Source organism: Cyrtonyx montezumae, unplaced genomic scaffold, assembly GCF_038088225.1.
Source record: "Cyrtonyx montezumae isolate F1298 unplaced genomic scaffold, pur_monq_1.0 scaffold_3, whole genome shotgun sequence".
NCBI lineage: Eukaryota > Metazoa > Chordata > Aves > Galliformes > Odontophoridae > Cyrtonyx > Cyrtonyx montezumae.
Window position 1 is genome coordinate 127234420 of NW_027072034.1, and position 27667 is coordinate 127262086.

The window sequence follows — 27667 nt, forward strand, 5'->3', positions numbered from 1 at the left end:
TGGTCACAAAATTTTAACGTTTTAATCCTAAATGTTACAGGGAAAATGGATGTTGGAACCTACTTCCATACACCATGCGTCAACTTTTTAATTCCCAAATGTGGCCAAATCCACTAAAACGAGAGTGGTTAACAAACTCTGGATTATGGAAATACATTTCTGAAATAGATGCTAGAAAAGCAACGATGGGAAAAGCCAACTGTCTCCATAAAGGTAAATAAAGAGAAACAATATGTAGATTAGATATTTTTTTTTCCTGTTTCTTACTCATAACCTGTCAATTCAGTGCATCTTATGGTTCAACATAATGGTCCCTGTTTTGGGCAAACATTTAACTAGTGTCCATAGATTCCAAGTTAGTGGATGATGAATCTTTTTGGATACTTTCAAAGATGGCTGCCAGCTCAGAGTTAGAGCTTATCTGTGACTGGAATTCACTCATTAATGGACTCTTCTCTGCTTCTGGAATGGTTAGAAGTGCTGCTACTGCCCTCATTGCAGATCGTTTCAGTTCATCTTGCTTTTCAAACTCCTGTTTCACTGAATTTGCCTTTACCTAGGGAAAAAAGTGAAAATGGTTGAAAATGTTGCTCAGCTCTCCCTCTACACCCACCTTAACCCACACATCTTATAAAGACCTATTTCCTTTCACACTACTGCTTTGGACGGTTTTCCCAATAGCATATGCTCTTCAAAAAATCTCTACAGTATAGCACACTTTTTATTAACATTTTAAAAACAGACCACACTTTAACACTGTAAACAGAAAAATGCTCTAAGTTACCAATTACCAATTAAAAATTTTAGCAGCTAACATTATCACAATACTTCCAGACTCTGGAGAACAGAAATTGATCAAAAATATTTTATTAAAATAATTGATTAGCCTTCTGTTTCATTTCAGTGGAAAATTATTATTAGTAACAGTAAAAATTCTTAACAATAAATATAACAGATTACAGTAACGGTAACAATAAAGATATATCAAGCATTAAATCATACCAGAACACATAGCTGGATCAGGATAAGTGAGAGTAGGAGACCAACTGTGCCAAAACTCAAAAAAACTCATATATAAATGAAGAAGGAAAAAAAGAAGAAAAAAAAAACAAGCAAGAAAACAGCACCACTTTATGCTACCTCCATCCTTCATCACTCAAATGTTTGTCTGCAAAAACACGATCTTGAGAAAAACTCTCATAATTCTACTTTCACTGTTTATAATGATATGAGACTTCCAAGTTGCTGAAGTGGCAGCTAGATTTTTGAGAAACAAAAGAAATGGCAAAGAAACATCGACCATTTTACTCTTCAATTTGTAGTTTAAGGAAAAGTAATACGTGTATAAGGACCCATGTATTTGTATCATTCTGCTGACTGCAGTTTGCTAACTGTTGGTCAGGACATGCTGCAGATTACAAGAAGCGTTCTTCATACACAAATTCATTTATAATTTGTAAGACAACACAAGTTAATTAACAAGCAGAAGTTTAAATTTAAAACAATACCTTAGTTGTACATGTAGCACGCAAAGGTTCAACAAGCCTATCCAATCTTTGCAGCACTGCACTTGGACAAAGGGTAGACAGTCTCACCAACATTAAAAAGGTTAGCATCTAGTTTGAGAGAAAACCAAAAATCAGTCATGCACAGCACACTGAGTTATTTCCTACAGCACTGCAACCGTTAATAGCAACACTTTAATGACACTTTACATAATGAAATAAAACATTCTTACCATTTCAGTCTACTCACTATTCAAAATATTTAGCCTAATTCAATGCTTACGTAGCAAAACGACAGCTAACCTTAATGTCATAGTGATCCTTCAAGCCATCTTCAACATGGTTTAGGAATTCAAATATATCTAGTCTATCCAAACAGCTATCCAAAAGAGTATACATGCATTCAAAGGCAGCTTTCCTAATGTCCAACCCGTCATCAACTGTGTGCTTAAATGGTCCCATTTCCACCTGTCACCAAATAAAAAACAAAGTTTAAAAACCACTATATTTTGACAGAGTCTACTTATGTTAATCTGGTCACATTTTTCTTAGTTAACATACCTCTCTGATTAATTCCTTTCTGACTTTTGTTTCATTGTAAAGATGAGGAAGCACAGTATCTAAGAGGTCCCTTATTAATGATGGTTTATTGTGTGCAGCTGAGTTAAATGTCACTAGGGCTACTCTCCTGACATTGAGATCCGGGTCTTCCAATGTTTTCAAAAAATCACCTGCAATTGCATACAGAAAAAAAATCAATAAATTTCTAAGTTTCCAGAAGACAAGCCTACTCAGTATGTATTAATGTAACAAGGCCTGGCTTCAAACGTTTTCACATTAGTTTCCAGAGTTCTGTAGCATTGCTTTGGTAAAACAAATGTCTGCAGGAACAAGTATTCCCCACCCAGTATTTAGCAAACTACCAAGAAGTGCTGAACCTTTAAAAAGGAGAAAAACGGGGTATAAACAAAGAGGCATCTATACCCACGAAATAAAAAAGTAACAAAGACCAGAAATTAGAGATTTTGGAAGTAGTAAATACCAATAGCTCATTTACTGTGTTCAATATCCAATAAGTATTTCCAAAACAAAAGAGGTAGTATAGTATTAGTGTGAGGAAGATAGTAGAAGCCCACAAGCATAATGCATCAACTCATTAATGTATTATTAAAAACATTAAAGCTTAGCAATGAAAATAAGGTAAGAGTTGACACTGACTCACCATAAATAAAAAACTTGCTCCTCACAAAACTATTTCTAAAGTTGATTCTTTTTACCTCCAATTAGATTTAGTGGCATACTTTCTAAACAGCTTTGTAAAGATTTTCAGGCAATCAATCCACTGTAAAGCTAACGTTCACCACAGGATATTAAAGAAATCTACAACACTGTCACACGAATAAGACAAGCTCAGAAAGCAAAGCTCTATCATACTGAAAGCTCTAATCACCTTATCCATATATACAAGCTTCCAATAACTTTCAGACCACAAAACATTACAGAATGACAAGGTCCTAGATTTACAATTCATCATCTGATAATACTCTGAATTAATATATGTATACATATTTTAAGACCAAATATTTCCAAGACCACCTTTCTGGGTAAAGAAATACTCTTACTGATTCAATTCAGAAAGATCCTGGAAAAAGAAATAATCTCTTAGGTACCATCTTTCTAGAAGTCCTTGCTCCTTGTATTCTTTGTCCATTGCAGATTCAATTTATGCTACTTTCACCACACAACTTGTACCATTCCGAATTCAAATAGGCTAAAGCTAACAGAAATAACTGTCTCCTAAGGAAACAGTCTCAACAGTGAACATAAGCAGCTATTTCCAGTTCCATCCACAAAATATCTTTTTTTTTCTCTGAAGATACACAGAATACATTTTAAATGCCATCCATCACTTGAAAACTTAGCATTTGTCACTAGAAGCAAATAACTTACCTATGCAGTTCTTCAAGAGAGGGTCTATGGGTTGCGGATGATCAGAAATAGTGAACTTAACAGCGGTCACCACAGAACTTCGAGCATACGAGGATCCTATATTATAAATAAAATAATCACTAAATAAAATTGTTGAGTATGCAATAGTTAAAACAGTACAACTACAGAATTTAAATCACACTTAAATCCGTCCTTTGTAAGCTTCTAATATTTTTACACAAAGCTGAGGAATAAATGCTACTTATTCCTGGTAACGCAATGTTGCCTCCACAGATGTACTGGTGTTACATTTCAAACACTGAGACACAGTATTTGAAACAAATCTTTTCTGCTCCAGAAAACTGAAGTAATGAGCCTACTTTCACACTCTTTTGATTTATCTCAGGAAGCCTTAAACAATCCTCCCCTTTAAAGCAGAAGGACGTGAAGAAAACACAATGATACAGTTCTTGATATGACTATAACTCATTAATCAGTTTCAACTTTCCTAGCCTTACAAATTTCACAATTCTTATTTGAGAATTAGGAATATATAAAATGTTAATGCTCTGCAACTGATCAATCAAGCAGTGCTGTCCTTTGCTGCCCATGCTCTTCTCATTAAGTTTATAGTCTTGTTAAATATAACATTATTAAACAAAATATCATACTCCGAAAGCAGAACATGAAAATAATTCATGCTCTGCATGACTTACTTTCTCCTGCCAAAATGGAACTGAGTTTCATATTGTTCTTGACAGAGGGTTTTGGAGGGCAAGAAAACTTCAGGAGTACTACAGAACTTAAGCAAGTCATTAAAAAAAAAAACACCTAATTTATTAATAGACAATGCGAGGACATTTTCTACAATTTACGCATACAACTCACCTGATGCCAAGTATCCTTTGAGTCGTGGAAGCAGAGTCTCTGGGTCTATTAGAGTAAGCTTGCCCAAGCATTCAGCAACAACATTCCTTGTACCCTCCTCTGCACATTCGCAGTGTTTCAGGAGTAAGGCCCAGATGTTCTCAACATATGGTTTGAGACCGATCACTGATGCAGAGCTAATTATTTCTTTCAAGGAATGAAGAAGAAGGTATTGCCTCTTAGGCTGGCTGGTAATTTCTTGTAAGACAAAAGGCAGATACTCAGGAAGGTTGCCAACACTAATACTGCCTAATGCGTAAGATGCTGCTGATTTGACTTCTTCACTAGGAGAAGAGAATGCTTCTAATATTACAGACTTCAGCTCAATTTGTCCACTTAAGTCAATGTGATGCCCAACTTCCCCAAGAGAAAGCAAAGCCAAAAGCCGAATGGAATCCGTGGACCTTGAGTTCTTGACATCTTGAATGAACTGACCTACCACAGCTGGTCCCTCCTTAGGGCATGCTCGAGTAAGGGCAGCCACACATTTGGCAATGGAATAATAAGACTGCTTGTGAGTAAGTGCTGTGCTCTGAGAGTACACTGGACCCGTTAACATGCGCAGTAGATCCATATAGCCTAAATTATTTGTACCAGTCACAACCAAAGCTTGGAAAAATTCTAGCATGGCACTAAGTGCTCCGCCCTGAAGTAAAGGCGATCTCACCAGCCCAATAAGTTCATTGAGGATGGACCCACTAATCTTTGACAAGGAGGAAGGATATACTTTAGCAAGCGTTGTCAGAAAACTGATGGCCATCTGTGATACGTGCATATCACTTTCACTAATAAGAGGTGGAAGCTCATCCAGGACAGCATCAATCATGGCAGCTGTCAAGCTGTCACTGTAATTCTTAATTAAAATATCTAGAGCAGAAAGAGTACCCAGTTTCAAAGCCCGTTGGTTCTTTCTCAAAAAAGAAGCAAGAATAGGAACTCCTTCCCCCAGGACTGGTCTCAAATCTATCTTCAAAGGAGAACCAGCAATCAGTGTCATGGCCTTCACTGTAGTTAACCGAGTGATTTCATTCTTCAGTCTCTCTAGGAAGATCTGAAGTGTACTAGGCAAGTCTGCACCCAAGCTGTCACCAAGGCTACAAATGATTTGACCCATGCAAGATATTGCCCTTTCTTTCACCTCCTGATCAATGTCAGCAGCCTTTAATCTCTTGATTGTACAAGTAAAAAGATCTTTGATGTAAGGAGTAGCATCAAAGGAAGAAGGCTGGTCTAAAGGACGAATGACTTTCACTAGTTGTTGAGTAACCAAAAGTGCCTCTGATGTAATCTTGTAAAATGGATCTCCAACACAAGCTACAACTGGAGGCACCAGAGCTTGAACATGAGGGTGAAAGACTTGGGGAGAATGATTGCAGAGGATCACATACAAACAGGACAAAGCATCTATCTTCAGATTAGAAGAACTTGATTTGTCATTCAGTGAAAAAATTATTCCTGGAAGAAAGATGAAAAAAAGTATTTTTAGATTTGGTTATTTATATTCTGTTAGAACACTTCAAATTTCTAAGGGAAGGCAGCTATAGTGTATTAGGTTGGCTGTAGAAAAACATTTACTGAATGCTTCCCAAGCCCCTTTCTCACCATTTTATTCTAACAGTTACTTTTCAAACTTTCTCTACACAGAGGACCTGGGCCATCTGAAGGTTTGTGATGTCTTTTTTATTATAAAAGGAATCTGAACCTTTACATTTTCCAAGACTGCTTTTTCCTTTTTATACTTCAAAATTCATTATCTAAGGCACTAAAAGCTAAAACATAGGCAACATTTTTTGACATAAAAAGGTAGTGTTTGATCTCACAACTGAAGGCAAATGACCTTTTCACTAAAATATAGAAGAAAAAAATCTCCATCTTATAGCCAGCCCTTGTTTTCAAGAGTAATGGAAATATATCACTAAAATATTTATATGTATTTATACATTAGCTGATTACACTGCCGATTTCAAATATAAACAGTCAAGATTTTTGTTTCATATGAAAGCTCCCTGTAAGCCTTTAGGTTAGTGGTATATTTTTCATACCTGGTACAAGTACAGGAACATGTTGTGTTAGGGCTCCAGGTAATACATTTACTAGCTCAGTCAGCATATTAAAGCAACACTGACGGGTCTTCACACTTTTCTCCTTCATTTGTTTGTGCAAGGCTTTAACTATGTTGGGAACCTGTAACATAGTTACATCTGTTAATCAATTCAACAGCTGACATTTCTTTCATCTGTCATCACTATTTCTAATATCTCCAAAGAACCAGAGTTACTGGAAATAAAGATTAAAAAAAAAAAAAAGATTAACTAAAAAAAATAGTACAACTTCAAAAGTGAGATGAAACAAAAAACTACATTCACATTAATAAAACTACGCAGAGAAACAACTGAGAAGTCAGTCAAATAATTCACTTTAAGAAAAGGAAAATGCCATTTGTCAGCACTATCCTTTTTATTTTGCAAGTAAAGCATGTTATAGCAAATCAAGTTTTATCACAATTAATAGAGGTTTTGCCTTTGTTCTGGGACATATAAAATAACTATTTTGCTTTGGCAATGTGGTTAAATTACACAGGGGATACAACTTTCAGGGGTGACAATAAACATCTGAAGTCAGAAAAGCGTATGTGCCCAAGCCAGTAATTTTTATTTCCATGACTGGAAATTAACTGCTGCACTTTTCTGGGCTGGTACTATGTGTTGTGCTCCCAGAACACAGTACTACAACCTGTAATCTACATACAACATAAGTATAGCATGGCATATTTCAAGAACTATCAATATGAATAGGACATAACATCAATGTGTTTTCACAAAGTTAAACAAAAAAAAAATATCACAGAATAACCTGACTCTGAAGCATTGTCAAAGGTGTCTCTCCTTGTTCCATTGCATCGGGATCACAAAGCCAACTTTGCACCGGTCGAGTTTGTTTTAGAAGAGAAAGATAAGCATGAAAAACATCTGCTTTAACATTTTCTTCACGTTCTTTGAATCTGGCTATTAAAGCAGGAGATACAGTTTTGTAGAATTCTGGAAGCATTTCGTGTCGTGTGCTAACAACAGCATCCAGACATTTAGCAGCTGCACGCCTTACTTTCCAGCTCATGTCATCATCATCACTATATTCATCATCGCTCCCTTGAAAAAATAAAATTATGCAGACGTTCAAATCTAGACAATCAAAGCATCAAAGTTTTACCCTAAAGAAAAGTACTGAGTCTTTTGCAATTTTTAACCCATTTGATTTTATGCATTAAGTAAAATATTTCACAAGGAGTGAGAAATCTTCCCCACGTCAAACATGTATTTTCATTTCATTAACTGACATATTTTTCACTTTAGATCTATCATACTACGTGCTGTTACCTTTTACTGTCTTTTATGCATTTTAAAATATTTATCTTGTACTTACGTTCAACCCTTGGATTTATTTATCTTCAGCAGTAATGTCTAGTACTTTTATTCTGAGAAATGAGTTCATAAGTCATGTTTATAAACCAATATAAATATCGAATTTGGAAGTATACAAGCCATTCAAATACTGGTACTTAGCAGCAATACCACCTGTTTCAATTTTCTCAGGCCTCTGCCAATTCTCAAGACCTTTCACTCTCCCTTAACTTTTTAATTCTCAATGCACTACATGATGTTATGATGTGGAATACCAATACCAAAAATCATAAAACCATGAAAAAATCAGAACACAAATATACCTTGATCATCATCATCACCACCATCAGCATCCATAGCATTTTCATCTTCATCTTCATCGTCATAATTGTAATTTGGATCATAGGTAAGATATTTAAGACAAATATTTATAATAGTAGATACATGAGGATAAACTTCTTTAGGACATCTACAAAGTACAAAAACAGAAGTCAGATTACCTAAAAGAATTAACATATTTCTGCCTAAAAGACTTAAAACTACAGACAGTACACTGAAGATATCATAACTGAACCAAGCACCATCAAATGCATCCATCTGAATCTGTAATTCAGAAAGGACAATTCTACTATGTAACCCAACCTACTAGACTGAATATTGCAGAAGAGCAAGACATGCCTTCAAATATATATGTATTTTTTTCCTCATCACTAGAGGACAAGAATTATTAGAATACCTCCTCCCTCCTGTGTGCATTAGTAGCACTGGCACAGTAGAGTTTATAACACACAAACATAGCCCACTGCTTAACAGTTGAAGTATAACACTGTTATAGGAAGTTTCAGTTCAATATATTGCAGAAATATTGAAATGAAATATGCAAAAATATTTTACACCAATGAGACTACCTTCACAGCTCAGAATCAAACAGCACACTATTAGATCTTAAGAAAACTCAAAATAAGTACCCAAGAATTACTTACCTCCTAACAAAGGATTCAAACGCTTGAATGCAATACTCTCGTAGTTCATCATCATCTACATTACAAAACTTTACAACCAAAGGAATTATTTTCTCAAGATATTCACCTGATAAGAGAATATTAGCAAAGTAATTACTCTCATCTAAAGAGCCTTCACAGTTACAAATAATTTATATATTTTTCTTACCTATTCTATGACCTGCTTGCCTACTGATAGCAGCAATACACTGTATATAGGTCCTAGTTGTTGACATGGAATCATTTTTAGACAGCTCTGTCAACAGATGTTCAATGAGGTCAACAAAAACCATATTGCCACAACTCATAACCAGGTGACCGAGAGCAATGATGGTTCTTTTCCTCACAGCAAGTCTGGGGCTAGTCAGCTGGGGGAGCAGACAGGTCAGAATTGAAGGATGGAAGTTAACAAGCAGTCCTCCTTGCCTTAAAACAGACAAAACACAAACTCAAACCAATTGAATCTAGATAACTTTGTTCATATACTCTACCAGAAATCCTTTAAATATTCCCAACACACCACACAGATTCCAATTAAGTTTTTAAAGTTTTGTAACTTTTAAAAACAAGTTTAAACTATACCTTCCAAGCAATAAGCATTGAAAATTAGCTTAAAATTACAGTTATCAGAAAATAAAACAAATAATCAGCCTTCTCGATCAACTAATCTTCAATACAACCCACGTTTTTATTTTAAGTAAGGTTTCATTTACACTTAATGTCTTAGCATACTATTTCACTTAAAGTAATTGTTATTTAATATCTTGAAAATTAGAAAGTTGAAGGAATATTTACTGGCATTCAACAGCATTTTGGGAGAAGGATGTTTACCTGCTCAGCATATCAGCCATGATATCTAGTGCCTCCAATTGAACAGACACATCTTCCTGCTTGGCTATAGCACTAGTGAGGCGCCCTGTGATCTTTTTGCAAACATTAGCTGCTAATGCAGAACCTGAAAGTACAACAAAACCTCAGCATTTCCATAATAAGAAAATACAATTATTAACACCAGTGATCATTCCTGTGACTATGGGAATCAACTTGAATTTAACATGAATCAGCTTTCCCACCCAACAAAACAAGTTTGAACAGCCAGCTTCTTCGTTAATATAAAGTATTATGCTCTGCATTAAAACTGAAAGACTACCTATCTACCCAGAAACATACTGAGTGAGATGACTTCAGTTTCATAACATGTACATAACAGAAAGAAAGCAATGGAAAGCAAAGGTCAAGGTAAGCGTGGAGCAATAAATTGAAGGACTATGGGTAAAAATTAAGAAGTAACTAAAGGAAGCACAGAAATAGAGTCACTTCCAAAAAAAAAAAAAAAAAAAACAACCCACCAAGATACAACCATTTTACACAATAAGCTACTTGAAATACTGCCAAAAAAGCATTTTATGTGTTATAAAATTGAATTTAAAATGTTTCTGCTACACCTGCATGGGTCCCTCCAACACACACAACCACTCAGCATTGCTCAGAGTAATTTTACAAACCAACTCCCATTTCCCTATGGCTAGCACTCATCTTTGTCTGCATAAAGGGTTGTTTTTTGTCGTTTTTTTAAATCATACTTTTGGAATGTAGATGTGGAATTAATGCCATTCCAAACTATATTTCATATATTTATTTTTAAGTTTATGCATCTCACTACTACCTGATTAACAGATAATTATTTACTTGTGGACTTTCAATGAAGGATGTCAAAATCAGGGTATTTGTATTGCTTGTTTTCATTTAAGCAGTGTCAGTCTCTAAAAACTGCATTTCCAAAGTCCCCTTCATCAGCTTTATCTTCTAATTCATACCCTACATACAATTTCTGAAATCCACTTGAGTAAAAAAGTAATACCATTAACTGAAGAGCCGTTCATCATTAGCAGCTCCTCTGGAACAGACTGCCTTCATTTAAAACTACAAGTAAGCATTTCAGTAACTTAACATGCAATTGTTAGAATCATTAGGTACATTCCAAAACACTTAACCTAAACTGAAGCAAAAAAATTGATCATTACAGAAAAACACATGAGTTCAATTAATTTAAGAGTATTCTATCAATCAAAAAGCAAGAAGAGGTATAGTTATGAATACAGCCCAGAAATGTTCCACCAGACGATTATTAAAACAAGCTTTTATGCTCAATTTGTTATGCCGATGTTCCTGTAACAGAAGTTTTTATCCTGAAGAATTGCATTGGTGTGGGAAACTTCAGTTTTTCAAACTGGCAAAATTCTGGAGTACAGAACTTCTAAAACTAGTACTACAAAAACTACTACTACAAACTAGTACAGAACAAACTAAAAGATAATCTTGAATACTAAAGATCTTACCACTGGAAGCTGGGGGGAGTTCTCCAATCACAGTTTTAAGGCCAATACTTGAAATGTCACGTAACTGTTCTTTATCTGAAAGCATGTTTGTACACAGTGTATCTACAATGGTCTCCACTTGATACTCCTTCACTTTGCTCACCAAAGGGCCAAGGCTGTAGAAACAGAAGAAAGGTAATACATATGCAATGATAAATAAAAACATCAAAATCCTTCATTATTTCAATATTCTGTTTGAAGTCGTAAAGTTAAGATTAGTTTCGGTAGCAACATAAAGTAAATGTCTTAAATCTGGCAGCCTTTAGCTGGTTAAGCTGATAATCTATCCTTGGATCTAGTAACAAAATACAGATTTAGTATATCTATTTTTTAATCTAGTGATGGAAACAGTTCTGCATGACTGCTCTGCTTCACACTTCCAAAACCTGAGTCCATCTTACTTCATCACGCTTAATGCTAAGGTTTACAAAGTTAACTAGCAAAAGACATCAATTTATGTACTTATTATCGCTGTCCTCGAAGAACAGACAAGTAAGTAAACCTTTTTACTACCACCTTTACTCTACAGAACACTTGGGTTCTTTCTGACACACTCATTCTGTCATAGAATGCCTTAAAAGAAAACAACAGTGAAATGTAAAATGAAAGTATGGTAAGTCTTCATTTATAGAGACCCTTACAAACACCACAGCTGGAGGAAAGAAAGAAAACATTAACCTTCCAGTGACATTAAGTCATTCCAAATACTTTGAGGATGATGACAATTGTTTCCCCTCATCAAACACTCCCCTTTGTTCACAGCACCAAGCTGCAGACAGCCTCCTGATGCCTACTTCATTGCTAAGATACGGCATCCTTCACCAAATTCCTGACTCTTCAGCCAACTTTCACTGTCTCTCCATTGTTAAAACACCCCATTCCAAAAAGGAAGCTATGCAAAAAAATCACTGTGCCTTATTCTGTCTTTATTTCCTTCTAACACAAGCAAGCAAGCCTTTCACTTCCTTCTTGAAGCTCTAGGAAAGACACAAGAGCAGGACTTCGTTTTTATTGAGTTGCGTAGGAAAGTACACACACCTTCCCTCTCCTGCAAACACAGTGCTGATCTGTTAGAGAGGAGACCTAGAAAATCTCAATGAATACATGACTCACTGTGGCTTAGAGGCCTCCATCCATTAGTCATCATTTTGTACCAGTATTGAAAACATTCCCATGATCTTGCTGTGCTAACACATTTTCTTACGGTGTTTCATTACTAGACATTACAAGATTTGTAAGCAATGAATGGCCTGAGGCAAGAATAGAAATGGTAGTTGCAAGGACCACCTGAAGAAAACAGGAATGATGAACTAAAAGGATAGCACAACTGTAGAATTAACAGAAACACAGATGTACCTCCAGGTAACAATTTTTCCTTCCATCAAAATTAAAGGGTTAATGGATAGTGTTGTCCTTATTTTGTGCTAGGCATTCCCCTAGTTACAATTTACCACTGCTCCAGATGTCTCACCAAAGAAATCCCACAGTCTGATTTGCAACAGCACGCCAATGCTTTTTCACCTACGACACACGCTTCACGTTACACACATCACCATCAAATTCAATTTTGACCATGGTAAGAAAGGACAGAAGGCCTTCATGAGATTCTACACACACTCTCAGTGCAAACACTGATGAATAATGAAGCCTGATGACTGTGCTTTGGTATGATGGGCTCACCTATAGCAGTTATGGTTTCAAGGAGTGGAAAGATGTGCAAGGTCCATAATTTTTAGGAATAATTTTTCAAAGTTTGAACTCTGGCCCTACACCCTTTTATTTTGTGAAAGTGAGGATGCAACTTGAGGTCCCCAAGACCAAATGAGCCTGTGGGATAGTTCCATCTGGGCCGTGCTCTCCTGTGCTGCCAGGACAGTGAGTAAGCGGCTTCAAGAGCCACAGCAGCCTCCTGCTGCAGCTGACAGAGCCAAGCCCTACACACCAGAAACCATCCCCATTTCTGCAGCTTACAAGGAAGGAGATCAATGTACCCGCCTTCCAACACTGCACACAATGAGACAAGCAACTTACAAACCAGAGATAGAAAGCAGAAATATATGGAAATAAGCATACAAACACATGAAGAAAAAGGAGCATATTAAAGCCAACTGCAAACTCATTATGTTAGAAGAGCACTAGAACGTGAAGCCTCCATGTAAACTAAGATTCTTCTACACTGAACTTTAATATTGCATACACCTGCTTTCCATTAAGGTTTATTCTACCAAAGCTAACAGAGAGCAACATGATCTCTGCTGGGTTATAGTAAACTCTGATTCTGTAGAGCTGAAAGTAAACTGAAACCTTATAAGAAAAATGAACAAACTTAAAATAACCTTTGCTTCCTCACAATATTAAGTCTTCAAATCTACGCCGCTATTTATTACAAGTACATGAGACTTCTTGAGGCTGCAGTGATTTAGGTCCATAAAATCACTGAAGTATTTGAGATTCATAGAAGCTTTACAAATAATTCTGCAGTCTACTTGTAAAATAGATTAACATATTTAACACCAGAACTACATTCGACTAGAAGTATTTGTCTAGTTTAATTTCTCATTAACCCTAAAAGGAGCACTTTGTGGAAAGGTGGACTGTCTTCCCAAGTTTCTTAAAAAAAAAAAAAAAGTAATATTTACAAAGCTGTGATGCACTATTTTGCAATTCAGTGTTCATTGTTTGGAAACCATGCTTATAAAACAGTTCAGTCGCAGGCTGGTCTGATAAACAAGGGTAAATCTTTAGCTTTGCTTTTGTAAAATGCTTTGAAAGGCTGATTTGGAGAAAAAAACAAAAACAAGCTCAAGACACTGGGAAAATGGTGGGACAACAACTTCAAACTTAATGAAATTGATTGTACAATGTAATACTGGAGTTACCAGATTACAGTGCAGAGCTAGAACCCCGATCAGCTAACAGCAGTATACAGCTCTAGTAAAACGAGGATATGCTGTATATTCCACCCTAACTGTACCACACTACTGAAGAGAAGCCACCTGGATGCAAAATATTTCCTTTCAGCAATTACAGCAGGAAAGGAAAATGCGTTGGTTTTATTTCCTAAGATACCGAGAGCAATTTTAAATTAAAAGAACAAGTTTCACATAAAATAAATAAATAAAAGCACTGGCACAAAGTCAGCTGCACAAAACCAGAAAAGAAATAAGCAAGCAGAAATTCTGTCCAAGCTAGCAAGATACTAATCTCTTCATAAAGACTGAAAGCAGACAGTTAAAAACCTAAATCAAGTTCTGCCACACAGGCAAAAGCTTACTTTAAGCTTGGGACTTACATCAACTAATTCCCATAGTATTGTGTTACAAAAACCCACAAATATTTTAAGACAGAAGAATCACCCTTGAGTCTTCATAATCTAAAGGAAAAAGTTACTTTATACGTACTGAGCGACAAGCACACAGTGTACAAGCTGACAAGCAAAACAGTCTTTCTTCTTTTACTGGAAATGACTCTGGAGTGCAAATCCAGCTCCCCAGGAATGCAGCTGGATCCTGGGTTCACTGCTAGCTAATAAAGCTGCCAGGAGGGCAGTTGTACAGGAACTTGCAGGTCACTCATCACCACTCAGAAGGAAAGGCTTGAGGCAACAGCATTCACCATAAGGCACTAAATAAAGTTACCTTAGGAGCTCAAGACTGTATTTGCTAAGAATGAGAGTAAGATAGCCCTAGACTTTCATTACCTTGCTGGTACTGCTGGGGAAAAACAATCAAACAAAAAAATCCACTTATTTCTGTGTTTTTTTTTCAGTAGTGGAGATTCTAGGATGTATAGCTTAATTCTTAAGTGCTGTCAATAAGGAACTGTTTCGTGCTATTAATTTTACTTGTTGACCTGTATGTGCTTTGGATTTTCTCACCCACTTTGAAACGCCACTGGGCACCATACTGAATTCACTTCTGAACATACAGTCTAACAAGAAAATAAATTTATTCATTTCAGAACTGCGTATTTTATTGACTACTGCTCCTGGATAGAGCTGTTGTCCTTTTGACTGCAAATGGGGAAAAAAGAATGGTCTGGTCAAACAGCTTAAAAGAATCTACAGGGTAAAGAGAAACTCAGGTGCTTCAAGCTCCTCTCAAATCCCATCTTCTGTCCTGTCTCAGAACACCAGGGTTTCCATTCCTTTTACAGCAATGGCTTCCCAACACATTCCAAGTTCCCTACACCTTTCACACATTTTTTTGCAGATGTTCTCTTGGTTATTTCAAAGCCACTCCTCCCCACTGTATAGCCCAAACCACAGGACGACCCCTAAAACCATGGTTCCACCTGATCTGATCACCTATTTTCTCCAATCCCAAAATAAGATAGTGCTCCAACAGCTCAAATTAAACTTCTAACTGCAGTTGTTGGAGGGGGGTAGACTAGGATTCAAACTCAGAAGACAACAAGCCAGTAATTCTGGTTGAACTCAAGGGGCTTAGACTTCAGTTTTCACTCCAGGACAACTAGCAGACATGACTATCTGTATGTGAAGACAAAAATACAAATCTTCCATCCCCCAACCTGCTCTATGTGCACCAATGCTGCTTCCCTTCTCCTCCATGTCAAAAAAATAATAATCACTGTAACAAGAGTTAACTGTCATCAAAAATTCTCAATAGAAACCTAAGGCAGCAAGCAAGCACAGACAAAGAGATATTACATAAAGCAAGTCTGTGCGGTCAAGCATTAAATGTAACTTACTATTCAACAGTAGTGATAGAGTAATATTGTGTCACTAGTGGTCTGCCATTGCCAAATCTCTCAGGGGCTATTCCCACAATGCCTCACCCTCATGATCTCAAAACAGCATTTGTGTTTCAAGCACAGCACCAACACTGAAAAACCAGGAACATGCAATTCCCAATTCCAAAGAATCACCTTCTCCTCCACACGCCCACCTTCACAAACTGTAACCTGCTTGGTTTCTTTCTTTCCACCACCAGTACCTTAGTTAGGCCATAAAATCTGCCCAATAAAAGGACATTTTGGGATTTTTTATTTTGTTATTTTTTAAGGAAAGGTAAAACATTTACAAGAAGCATAAGCTGAAATATTACATTCAACTAACTCCAGTTTTACTATAGCACAAATCTTGAAACCAATTTGACATTGAGGTCAACTCCTCCAATCAGACCACAGACAGCTATCAAACCAATGCCATAAATTCTGCAACTTATTCTTTATTTTGCAGTGTGTTTTACAGAGACACAGATATTTTAAGGATAACTACACTGAGAAGAACGAAATATCTTTGTACAGTGCTTCCAGTAGATACTGAATACAGATAACCTCAAGAGAAGCATTAATTGAGACAATATTAATACATGATGAAGATACACTTTACGTGCACAGAAACAAAGATGCAATGGAATGGTTTCTCACCTGCTTCAGCACATGTACACCAACTCCTGCAGAAATGAACAACTCCAACTGAGCACCCTTTGCTGAAAAGTTAAACCCAGGCCCTTCTCTGGCACTGCCCTTTAATTTAGGACAAGTGGACCGTATGGGCAACTTTAGGTTCCAGCTAACTATCTCCACAGCTACTAAACCCTGGACAGCAGGGATTTAGAAGACCATACCTACAATCCTAATCTCAGCATGTTACTGCTCCAATCAAGTTAACTGATCAATACCATTTCATTAAAATTATTTTTGGACCCTGATACCAACGATGGGCATTTTCCCCTAACAGATGGGATCCTGGTAAGCTTGCACACAATTACCTGCCAAGACACAGATTATTACCAAGAATTTTTTCTCACACAAACATACCAACCCATTCCTGACTGCATTCCTGAAAGCTGAAACATTTTCTCCAGTTGTTCGAAAAGATCGCAGGTTTCTTCACAGTCATATTCTACTCTTCAGCCAAGCTTTCCCTCAATGTTTTACCAGCACATCACTGGTTTCTCTTCAAATACATACCACTGTCAGTCAGCAGCTACTGACAGCATCAACCTCCTATTCTGCTCTTGCTGCATAGTAAACTGTTTTGCAGGCAACCCAAGCAAAAATCCTCCAGAACAGCAACAATCACAATTCCAAGGTATGACAACTGTCCACAGTAGTCCGGAAAGTGGGAACTCTGCCATTTCAGTTAAAGTGCTGCAGTCCAGAAAAGTGTTACTGCACAACCTACAGAAACCACTTCACATCCATAATACTTCATGCTCCAACAGAAGTACTGTAAATAGAAGCGCTGGGAAGTAGAAATGAACAGATGTACAATTGTGGAAGTACATTCAGTTAAAATTGAACAAGAGCAACCTTTCAAAAACACAGCTAGCTTTCAGAGTAGCAATCCTGGAAGTCAGCAAACTCACTCTCTATTAAAAGTAATCTGGTTACTGAGATTCAAGAAGCAACATGGTCTCTCCTAGAAAGAGCTTATCTTCTGCTTCTGCAACAACTTGGGCAGCTCTCCTGAAATACACCTTCCACATCTGTCCTGGTTTCAGCTGGGATTACGTTCTTCCTTGTAGTTGGTATAGTGCTGTGTGTTGGATTTAGGAGGAGAATAACGTTGATAACACACTGATATTTTAGTTGTTACTGAGCAGTGCTTGCACAGAGTCAAGGATTTCTCAGCTCCTCCTGTTGACAGCAGGGAAGCTGGGTGTGCACCAGCAGCTGAGAAGGGACAGAATCAGGAGGGCACAAAGGCTGTCCCATACCATATGGCATCATGCTGAACAGTAAAACCAGTGAGAATTGGCTGGGACAGCAGGCGGCTACTGTAGAGGGACTGTCTAAGCATCCACCATTGGGTGGTAAGCAACTGCTTTGTGTAGCACTTGATTTGTATATTCTTTTATTATTATCATTACTGCTGTATTATTTTCTGTTTCTGTCCTATTATATTGCCTTCATCTCAGCCCACAAGTTTATCTTTTTTCAGATCTCTTCTCCAACCCATTGCAGTGGTACTGAGTGAATGGCTGCATGGTACTGAGCTGCTGCCAGGTTAAAGCACAAAAGCATCTTAAACATCTGCAGCTGGTATTACCCTCTATACATCAATGATTTTGAAAGACCACCTCCACCAAAAACAGTTGCTTCATAAGTGAAAAAAAATCTTACAATAATTTAGGTGTTTTAAGTACTGAAGAACTAGTGAATTCTTTTAAGTATGTTTATATTGTAAACGAAAGTTAAGAGAAGCTAAAATAATCAGAGAAAAAGCTGGTCAGCTAGATCCTTTAGATCAACAGTTAAGTAAAGTATAGTTTAGTGACCACAAGATCTTGCATGGAGGAAATGACGAAGCAGGACTGAAACTCCAGAAGGGCTGTTTGACAACTCCTGGGACCTACTTGAAGGAATCTCACGGATGAAGGAGCTTTACAGAGCCAGTCAGTATTCAAGCATTACCTCCTCCAAGCTTAAGACCCTATTCCTAATGAATTAAAAAACAAAAAAATAATCAGGAGTAGTCAGCGTAGATTCACCAAGAGGAATTGCACTGAACTAATGGGGACAGCCTTCTGTGACTGAATGGCAGGGTAGGTAAATGAGGAGAGCAGCATATATCATCTATACTGAATTCAGCAAGGCTTTCAACACAGTTGCCCCATAGGAAGTGTGGGCTAGATGAGCAGACAGCAAGGCAGACTTGAGAAGAGGCTGACCAGCAGAGCTCAGAGGGTTGTGATCAGCTGCAGACCAATTGGAAACCTGTAGTAAGCAGCGTCCCCCAGGGGTCAGTACTGAGTCCAGTCTTGTTGAACTTAACTCAGCAATGACACAGACAAAGCAGCAGAGTGCACTCTCATTACTTTTGCTGATAATACAAAACTGAGATGGAGTGGCTGATAACCTACAAGGCTATGCAGACATTCAGAAAGAGCTGGGTGTGGAAGAATCTTGTGAAATTCAACAAAGGCATGTGCAGGGTCCATCACCTAGGAAGACACAAGTCCAAGCACCATGGCAGGATGGGGGATCACATGCTGGCATGTAGGTCTGCAAAGAAGGACATATGGGTCCCGTGCATCACAAACTAACCATGAGCCAGCAGTGTGCCCTTACAGCTAAGAAGGCTGATGATACTTATCCTGGGGTACATTAGGAAGAGCACTGCCAGCAGGTCAAGGGAGGTAATCCTCCCTCTCCACTATGTCCTGGCAAAGCTGCATCTGGAATACTGCATCCAGTTCAGGGCTCCCTCATACAAAACACATGGAACTCCTGAAGTGAGGACAGTAGAGGGCTACAAGGGTTATTTGGGGACTGGAACAGCTCTCTTATGAAGAAAGGATAAGAGCTTGGGACTGTTAAGCCCGGAGAAGATCAGGCTAAACATCAGTGCATGTAAGTAACTTATGGGAGCAATGCCCACAGTAATACAAGAAGCAATGGGCACAAACAAACAGGAGGCTTTCTCTGATCTGTGCACTTCTGTGGGTAACAAGAGTGCTGTCGAAGGCTGTTCTGAGAGGCTGAGGGGTCTCCCCCTTGAAGATCATTCCAAACTGCCTGGGCAGCCTGCTCTGGGCAGCCCTGCTCAAGAAGAGATTGGTCCAGATGATTTCCAAAGGGCCCTGCCAGCCTCAACCATTCTGTGTGGTTCAGTGTATGAGAAATGCTTATTTGCCAATGTTTAAAGACCACAAACCACTTAAGTGATATCAGTCATTCACCCAAACGTTTGAAATTAGTTGCTGAAAAGTGTTAAATTAGACTTTGAGTTAGCATCTTCATTCCTATTTATGCAGCTTATTAGTTCAATGAAGTCAACATACCAACTAGGAAATACATTTTAAAAAATACTGCCTTAAGCTTTTCTGGCTTTTCAAATCAGGAGATATTACTTACAGACCTAATTATTAGCCCCCGATTGCCAACTGCACTTATTAGAAAATAAACTATAACTTTCTTTCATAAAATCAGTTATGAATATAAAGTGTTTGTACTTATGCACTTAAGATATCTGGAGGCAGTTTCCTTTGTTAAGGTTTTGTCTTGTTTTTAAGTGCTCTTTATCTTTTCCTTTCCTCTAGACAATTCCATTTACTAGTAATTCATATCCAGCTTCTCTTAAAGTCAAAAATTTGTTCAGCTGTATATGGAAACAAAGGAGGCACTGTCACAGTTGCTTCTAAGTCGAATGCATTTGAAAATACAGATCTTCATAGTGTATCCTCTTTATTAGAGAGATGGACATCATCTCATAACCAGCTACAGTTGAAGTCAGCATATTTTAGTTGTCAAATAAACACATTTACTTATGAGGAAGAGAAAAAAATCGCAAATGAAAAAAAATGTATTTGATTGAAATCACCAATAAAGTATGATGTTTAACAGTGGATTACTACACATCCAAAACACTTAAAAGCTGCTGAACCAGATCAGCCACACAACATATGTGCATCATCCTGTTCACATTAATGACTCACGTTTACAGCTTCAAGCAGAGTTCCCTATACTGAACTACTGCCCAGAGAAGTCACACTGATAAATGCAGACAAACTACATGAAGGCAAGAGGACTCACTGAAAATGATTATTCTGATGCCATGGTTTTTCTTGTGTGATTTGAGATATGGATATAAGTGTATTTGAATGATTACTTATTTCAAGTTTCAGGAACTATTTTAGTATGAAGCAACACAAATTTATCAGAACTAACTTCAACAGCAGAGTATCCATCCCATCATAAACAACGGCTCAGAATGAGAAGCAGTTCATCCTTAAACTGAAGCACTGAACATATGAACTGAACAGTGTCAATTTGAGCCATCAGAACGTTGCTAATAGTGAAGCAGAAACAGTCCAGCTTAGACTCAGGCACACCATTCTGCTTGTCTATTCAGATATACATAATCTTGAATAGAGCTACAGGCAGCATAACTATCACCACCATAAGGTACACAGGATACCATTTGCACTACACACACAGCCTTTAATTGTTAATGCTGCAAGAATGTCCGAAGTGTTTTCTATGCTGGTTGACTGTGAAACAGCCTATGATTATCACACAGAACAAAGAAGCTCCTTCAGAGTAAAACAAATGCGAAAAGTTTTAAATGCTCTTAAGACAGCCAAGGTAAAACAAAAAACAAATAAAAAACCCTGACCTAATTTGCAACCACTGTTTGAAATAACAGGAGTTTGAGTACAACCCTTTCTCTCCCATTGGGTCAAAGCTTCGATCCTGTTGACTTTTACTGCTAGAGTACTAAACAGTTGATTACATTTTGTTTTTATTCAGAAGTGAACAGCACAACTGTCTTGCAAGGTAGCTATCCAACTATCCATAAACTCAAGTTGTGAACCAAAATCCAACATATTTTACCCTATCCAAAAGCAGTACAATATAATTGAAAGGGTCAAGAACAAAAACAGCATGTGCTTGGAAGAGATCATGAGAAACAAGTTAATTAGCATTTTAACAAAAAGTGCACTTCCTATCTAAATGTGAAAGAGATTAGTGAATAAGGCAAAACTTACGTGTTACTACGCTCGACTAAGAACTAATGTTGCTTTAAGGCTGCTCTGAGTAATTTTATATCTGCTCTGTTCAGTGACCTCAGTAAACAAGCCTTGAAAGAACAGTTTTCCTTCAAGAGATTCTTTCCTGTTTAAGAAGTAATCAATACCATTACCATTCAGTGTTTCCACACACCCAGCCGGAAGAGGAAGCCTCCCTAACAAATTGCACATCTTTCTTCCTCAAGAAAAGGGCTGTCTAAAACACAGATTTAAAGGTACTAAGGTTCCCATGTGTCTTTAAGACACTCCTCTGAGAGTGAATCTATACTTGAATGGGTCATCAAGCATCAGCTGATTAAAGTTCCTGTTGATAGTCTCTAAAGAGCACCAGAGCATTTAATTTAATAAGGTAATCTAAACAGTTTACACTTTCCTCCACTGAAAGGGAGGGAAAATATCCAACAAGGAAAGAACAGAAACCCAGAATACAAAGTCTCCTGTCAAATGTAACATCTCAACAAATCACATTTCCATCCAGTATTATAGTGGAGGGAAGATACTGCAGCACCTTCAACTGTCTTAGGAAAACTACAATTTAAATGTGCCTCAACCTCTCCCATCCTTTACCCCCAGCTGTTCTACCAATGCTTATTTGACTGTAGGAGGAAAGAGCTAAGAAGAAATCTAACTCCCCAAACCAGTCCACAACAAAATCAGATATGCAACAGTGCAAGAAAAGGAACAAGGAAGGTGAGAATAACAGAGCAGCAGCAAAATTATCTTAAATGGGCTTAAAACTGTAGTTTAACAGTACTGTGAGTCTAAATTAAGGCCATTTTAGAGTGTCCTTCCCTTGTCCCTCAAGCATATCTGCAAGGGATCAGGACCAGACCAAGAAGAACTAGCTGTGTCCAGGAATTTATACGTTCTAGATGAAGGCTCACAATTTTCACAAAAACTTTTATCACGTTTCTAATTCCCTCACAAGAAATTTAATGCTGTTCTTTAACACTACCTGGATTTTTTTTTATTTTTTATTTTTTTTTACTAAAAGTATTCTAAATGTTAAATTGATTCTTTCATTTTAATTAAATCCAAGTATTTTCTTGGTGCGTCAGAGTGAACTTTAAAAAAAAGGAAGATGGTTAATAAGAGAAGTACAGGGCATGCCTACATGCATTGGCAATCATCTATTTTTTCCACTTTCTTTCCTTTGCAGTCTTTCTTTAGTGTTTTAATAAACACTACTTTAGACTTTAGTTTCAAAGTTCTAACCTTGCCATTAAAGACTGTTACATATACACTACATGCATTAAATCTGAACTTCAGGTCACTTCAAGCGTGCATTACAGATGAGTACTGCACATATGTGGCAATAAGTTTTACCACAAAATGTTACTTCAGTAAAAGACAATTATAAGCCCTAGTCAAGTCTCATAACAATCTACTTAGTACTTTTCATGCATGCATCTCTTCTGAGTACAGGCACTCTGTTTCAAAGCCACAGAACATAAGCCATGCTACAAGGGATTTTGACATTTCAGAAGTTCAAATGCAAGAGCAACATGTTATTTTGTGCTAGTTTCTCTCTGAAAGGTTTTGGTTATCATCACTTAAAAATATTTCAGAAGGTGATGCAAATACTTCTAAGTATAGAAGCAGAAGTATGAACAGGCTTTAATCTTCTGCTCTGATAGTCTGATGGCATCAATTGTAAAGAACAAGCCGAAACAGAGAGAGCCACGATGTGAAACTCCTCTCCAAAGCCATCCCAAGCTCTTCCCACAGTACATTTACTTCACTACATGCCTCACAAAACGTAAAACTTTCAGTAGCTCAGTTGGAATATTTCAAGAAAAAACGAAAGTAGCTCATGAACAAGAAACAATCTGAGGAGTACTAGGAGCTTCTCAACAGAGATGCCCACCTGAGAGGGCACAGAAAGCCAGAAAGATTGGTGTAAAACATTCTAAGGTAGTGAGTCTTCAAAGAGGTAGAATAGCCAGAAAAGCCACACCACAGGCAAAGTTAATCAAGAGGAGGAAGAAAGGGTACCAAAGCAACAGAAGCCTCTGAAAAGCAAGTAACTGCACCCATGATCCCATAAAATATTTGCAGTTCCTGTAGAGCACGTAAAACCACATGAGCATGTGTACGTTAATGAAGAGGCAAGTTCCACGTATGATAATCAAGGCTGTGCATTTACCTTATGTTTTTATTTCTCCTTGAAAACTCTCCAAAACAATTTCATCATCTACCTTCTCACAGCCGAATATCATTGCAGCAACTACCCATCAACTATCATCTTATAAAATCTATTTAGTATTCAAGATTCATCGAGAACAAGCATGTTAATCATACACCATCCATCAGCAATGACTGTACACCGTATTTGTCACCTTAAATCCAAAACATTAAATTGCAATGCCAACAAAAGAAGCTAGAACTAAGGAGGATAACCTAAAAAGGTTCCTCTGTGGAAAAAAAATAAATCTATTAATTCAGAACAGCAACCTTTGTTTTTCAGTCAACAGAAATTCTTTACAACACAGAAAAAAAATACATACCATTTGACAGCTAAGTTTTGCACCTCACCATTTTTATCTTCCAGTAATTTCAAAATCATCTTCACCACCTTTCTTTCACTGTCATCATCCAGCTTGATAGAATCTTTCTGTAGTTCTGTCATTAAGTCATTAGTAGCCATAAACCTGACAAAAGAGAGCCAGATAATTATTGCTAAAAGAACGGGTTATTCACAGTGCTCTACAATTCAGTATTTTCAGTTTCCGTCATTTGTTATCAAATAAACCACAGCATGTCATATTAGTGTTATCTACTCTGTGATGCAAGTGGTATTTCTTCAAATTATACAGTAGATAAGAAGAAAATACAATTTTAGAACAATTTAACTTTTAGTTAAGTTTCCTTGGTGAGGACAGCTCCACATTTTATGTCTACTGTTTACACAATGCTTCAGATGCTTTCCTCCATTTGAAGTACTTCTCCCATTAGCTCCACCAATTTTGTAAGCTATGCCAAGTTGGTAGAAGTCTCCTCTCTACTCTGAGGTATTAAATAACTACTTTGAAGCAAAAAGAACAATCCGTTCTTTCAAATATTCTCCCCAAAAATAAGCCAGACATTAACAGAGAAATAGAGTGAAACTATGATTTATGCATTTTCTGTTTTCTTCATCTGCCCAGACTGGTTTGTTTATAATCCAGACAATGGCCAATGGCGTTTATCCAGTCCCCGATCCAGCGTGCAACATTAAAGTTTCATATTAATTCTTGAGATCAATCAAACAGAAGAAGCTTTCATACCAACTAATTTAGTATTAAATTTCACCGTCACGCTGACCAATAGAAAAACATACTGAGAAATGACTTTCCAAAAATATTGCTTTTATGCCTCATTTCTTTTCTTTCTGAAGTCTGTTTTCCAATCTGTTCTTCTTTCATATGTGTTCTTTCTTCTCAAGCAAAGTAATAGAGATGCTGTACCCAATTACAGTTCCCAGGGGCTTCACTACCAACCTCAACCAAATGCCCAGACAAAAAACAATTTACAATTATCCAGTTAAGACTGACATTTGGGCTTGAGATACTTAAGACTCAAGCAGACATCTCTGAAACTCAGGTCATACTTGGAAGGTTATCTCTGCATATGGACCTGCTTGATACTTGTTTTATTACAAACAAAAGCCAAGACTTCATAATCTTAACGTGCATCACAAACACCAGATGCCTGTGTTGTAACAGACGTCAACTTCTTGTCTTTTAACACAGCCATTCCAGGCTAATAGTCTTAAGAAGTTTCTCTCTAAGATAAGTGAAGGCCTCTGTCATTTTCCTTTCACTTCAAGAATCCAACTGAAGCAAGCCTATAGTCAGAGAGGAACCAAATGCTTGTATGATGCACGCGAGTGGCACCAGCCGAGCAAAGAAAAAGGCTACTTGAGAGGTAAATGTAATGGACAAATAAAATGGGAGTAAGGATATCCAAAGTTAAGCAGAACTGGAACTCTTTAAGTCATCTCCACCTTACTGGTCTATTTACCTTCTTTTCTTAAACCTTCATAGCCTCTTATCATGTCCTTGGTCAATAGCCCTTATTTCCTAGCCATTAGCTCTCATCACCTACTTGTGACAATTGCCTAGACTCAGCAGAGCTCACACATCATCAGTTCATCAGCACTTCTGCACTGAAGTATGTAACAGGAATCCTCCTGGCAGACAATAAAATAATAAAAATACCTACATCCCACAGTAGTACGGCTGGGAGAACCAACTTTAAATCGAAGCAGCTGCTATTTAGAAATATGATTTTGAGTAGTTTAGATGTAGCCTTCGGTCACAATTGCTTCCTCCCTGAACACATCAAAGTTCCCATGGTGCAAAGCAGCAGCACCTGTGTAGCTTCTCATCCCTTGTGCACGGAGCAGTCACACTCTTCCTCTGTAAAAACAGCACTCCTCCCACAGCCCCAAAGTAAATTCTCACCTTTCATTGCCTCCCATTTAGAACTTCCGTTTCTGGGCAGTTTCCATAAAAACTTAGTACAATGCTAATGTAGCCAGTTTGTAAAGGTCTACCACCACTCATTTTTATGGTTTGTAATGCAAATTCTAATCTAGGTTACTATGTTTTTTAATAATTCAGAATTCCAAAGGTGTTCAAAGATCCTGGAACAGGTAATCTGTTGAACATGACCTCCAAAAGTTAGAACTCGCTTTGTACTTGCTATAAGTTGCTTGGAAAAAAAAAGGGCTTGCTACACATACATCAAACAGGTATGGACCCGTGTCTTTTATGTAAAAAAGTTTTAAGCTCACTGAAAAAATAGAAGCATCACAGCATTTCCAGAGATATCCTTCCCATGAGCACAAAACGCAAAGTTCAATTAACCACACACACACGCACACAAAAAAAAAAGCATAGTAAAGCTAAAAAATATTTGGTAATATTCAGAACAGAAAAAAAATATATATACCAATTTTTCAGTATAATTGAAAGTACTCTGGCAATTCTGAACTGTGTTTTCCAGATTAACCAACTTTACTTCCCAAGTTCATAACCTCAATGCTGCAGGTAGCCTATCACAAAATTCAAAAGAGGTGGACATAAAGAATATACACAAACGTGCCCAGCATTTCAACAGCAAAATGACTCCAAATCCATCTCTATGGCTGTTTAATCATCGCTGTTTTCTGTTAGATTTTAATAAGTTAACAAGAGATCAATTTGGATGTCAACAAGCTCTTGAAACTCTAACCTAAGCACTGCAAAGCTGCAGCAATGAAGGAAAGCCTAGGGAGTTTTTCATTCCCTTTCCCTGTCTGTACTGATGCACTCCCTTTAAAAGCCAAAAGCTTCAAATATATATTTCTGGCAACTCAATGCAGGTGAAGAAAAATTATCTTTAACCTAGCGCTTTGTTAGAACTGTGCAAATGTCTCCATGTATTTGTTAATAAATGATCTCCAGAGGCCTGTTCCAGCCCGTATGATTGCAATGCTATGTTTCATTTTCTGGTTTGCTTGTTTTTTCTTTCCATTTATTACAAACTAACCAAGTAATTAACTAAGCACCGCTCTTGTGACAGATCCTAAGCTCAGAAATACATCCCCGCCGTCCCCGCAGAACTACACCGGCTTCTCGGAGGCGGCACCAAGCCACACAAGGAGCGCATAGCTCCTCTGCTCACAGCTGCGGCAGCCGAGGCACGGCGAGCTCCGGCCTAGACGGACTACTGCGTGGCTAACGGCAAGGCCCGGCTCTGCTCGCCCAGCCCTCCGCCCCACGCAGGCCGCCTGCGGCCCGGCCCTGCTCCTCCCACGCCCACGAGCAACGCGCGGGGCCGCTGTGACGGGCTCGGATCAGCACGGCCTGCGGGCGGCGCGGGCCCCACCTGAAGTCCTTATCGCTGGACGTCATCTTCTCCAGCAGGTTGGAGATGTGGTACGAGGCGCTCGCCATGTTGACGCCGGCGGCCTGCAGGAGAAGGAGGAGAAGAAGGAGAGAAGGAAGAGAGGGCGGCGTCCTGCCGGCCTCGCCGGCTCCGCTTCGCCCAGCTGCTGGGGAC

At 37.9% G+C, this 27667-nt stretch overlaps 1 protein-coding gene across 1 annotated transcript; it reads right to left on the bottom strand.

Annotated features, from left to right (window-relative positions):
- CAND1 (cullin associated and neddylation dissociated 1) lies at positions 1-27667 on the bottom strand. Its single transcript, XM_065743298.1, has 15 exons — positions 27494-27667; positions 24148-24291; positions 11100-11254; positions 9592-9715; positions 8930-9186; positions 8743-8848; positions 8083-8228; positions 7215-7507; positions 6404-6545; positions 4323-5816; positions 3456-3551; positions 2067-2236; positions 1809-1973; positions 1509-1616; positions 1-556 (listed from the first exon to the last, which is right to left on the bottom strand). Exons 1-15 carry the CDS (start codon positions 27559-27561, stop codon positions 332-334), a joined length of 3693 nt encoding a protein of 1230 aa, XP_065599370.1. The 5' UTR covers positions 27562-27667; the 3' UTR covers positions 1-331.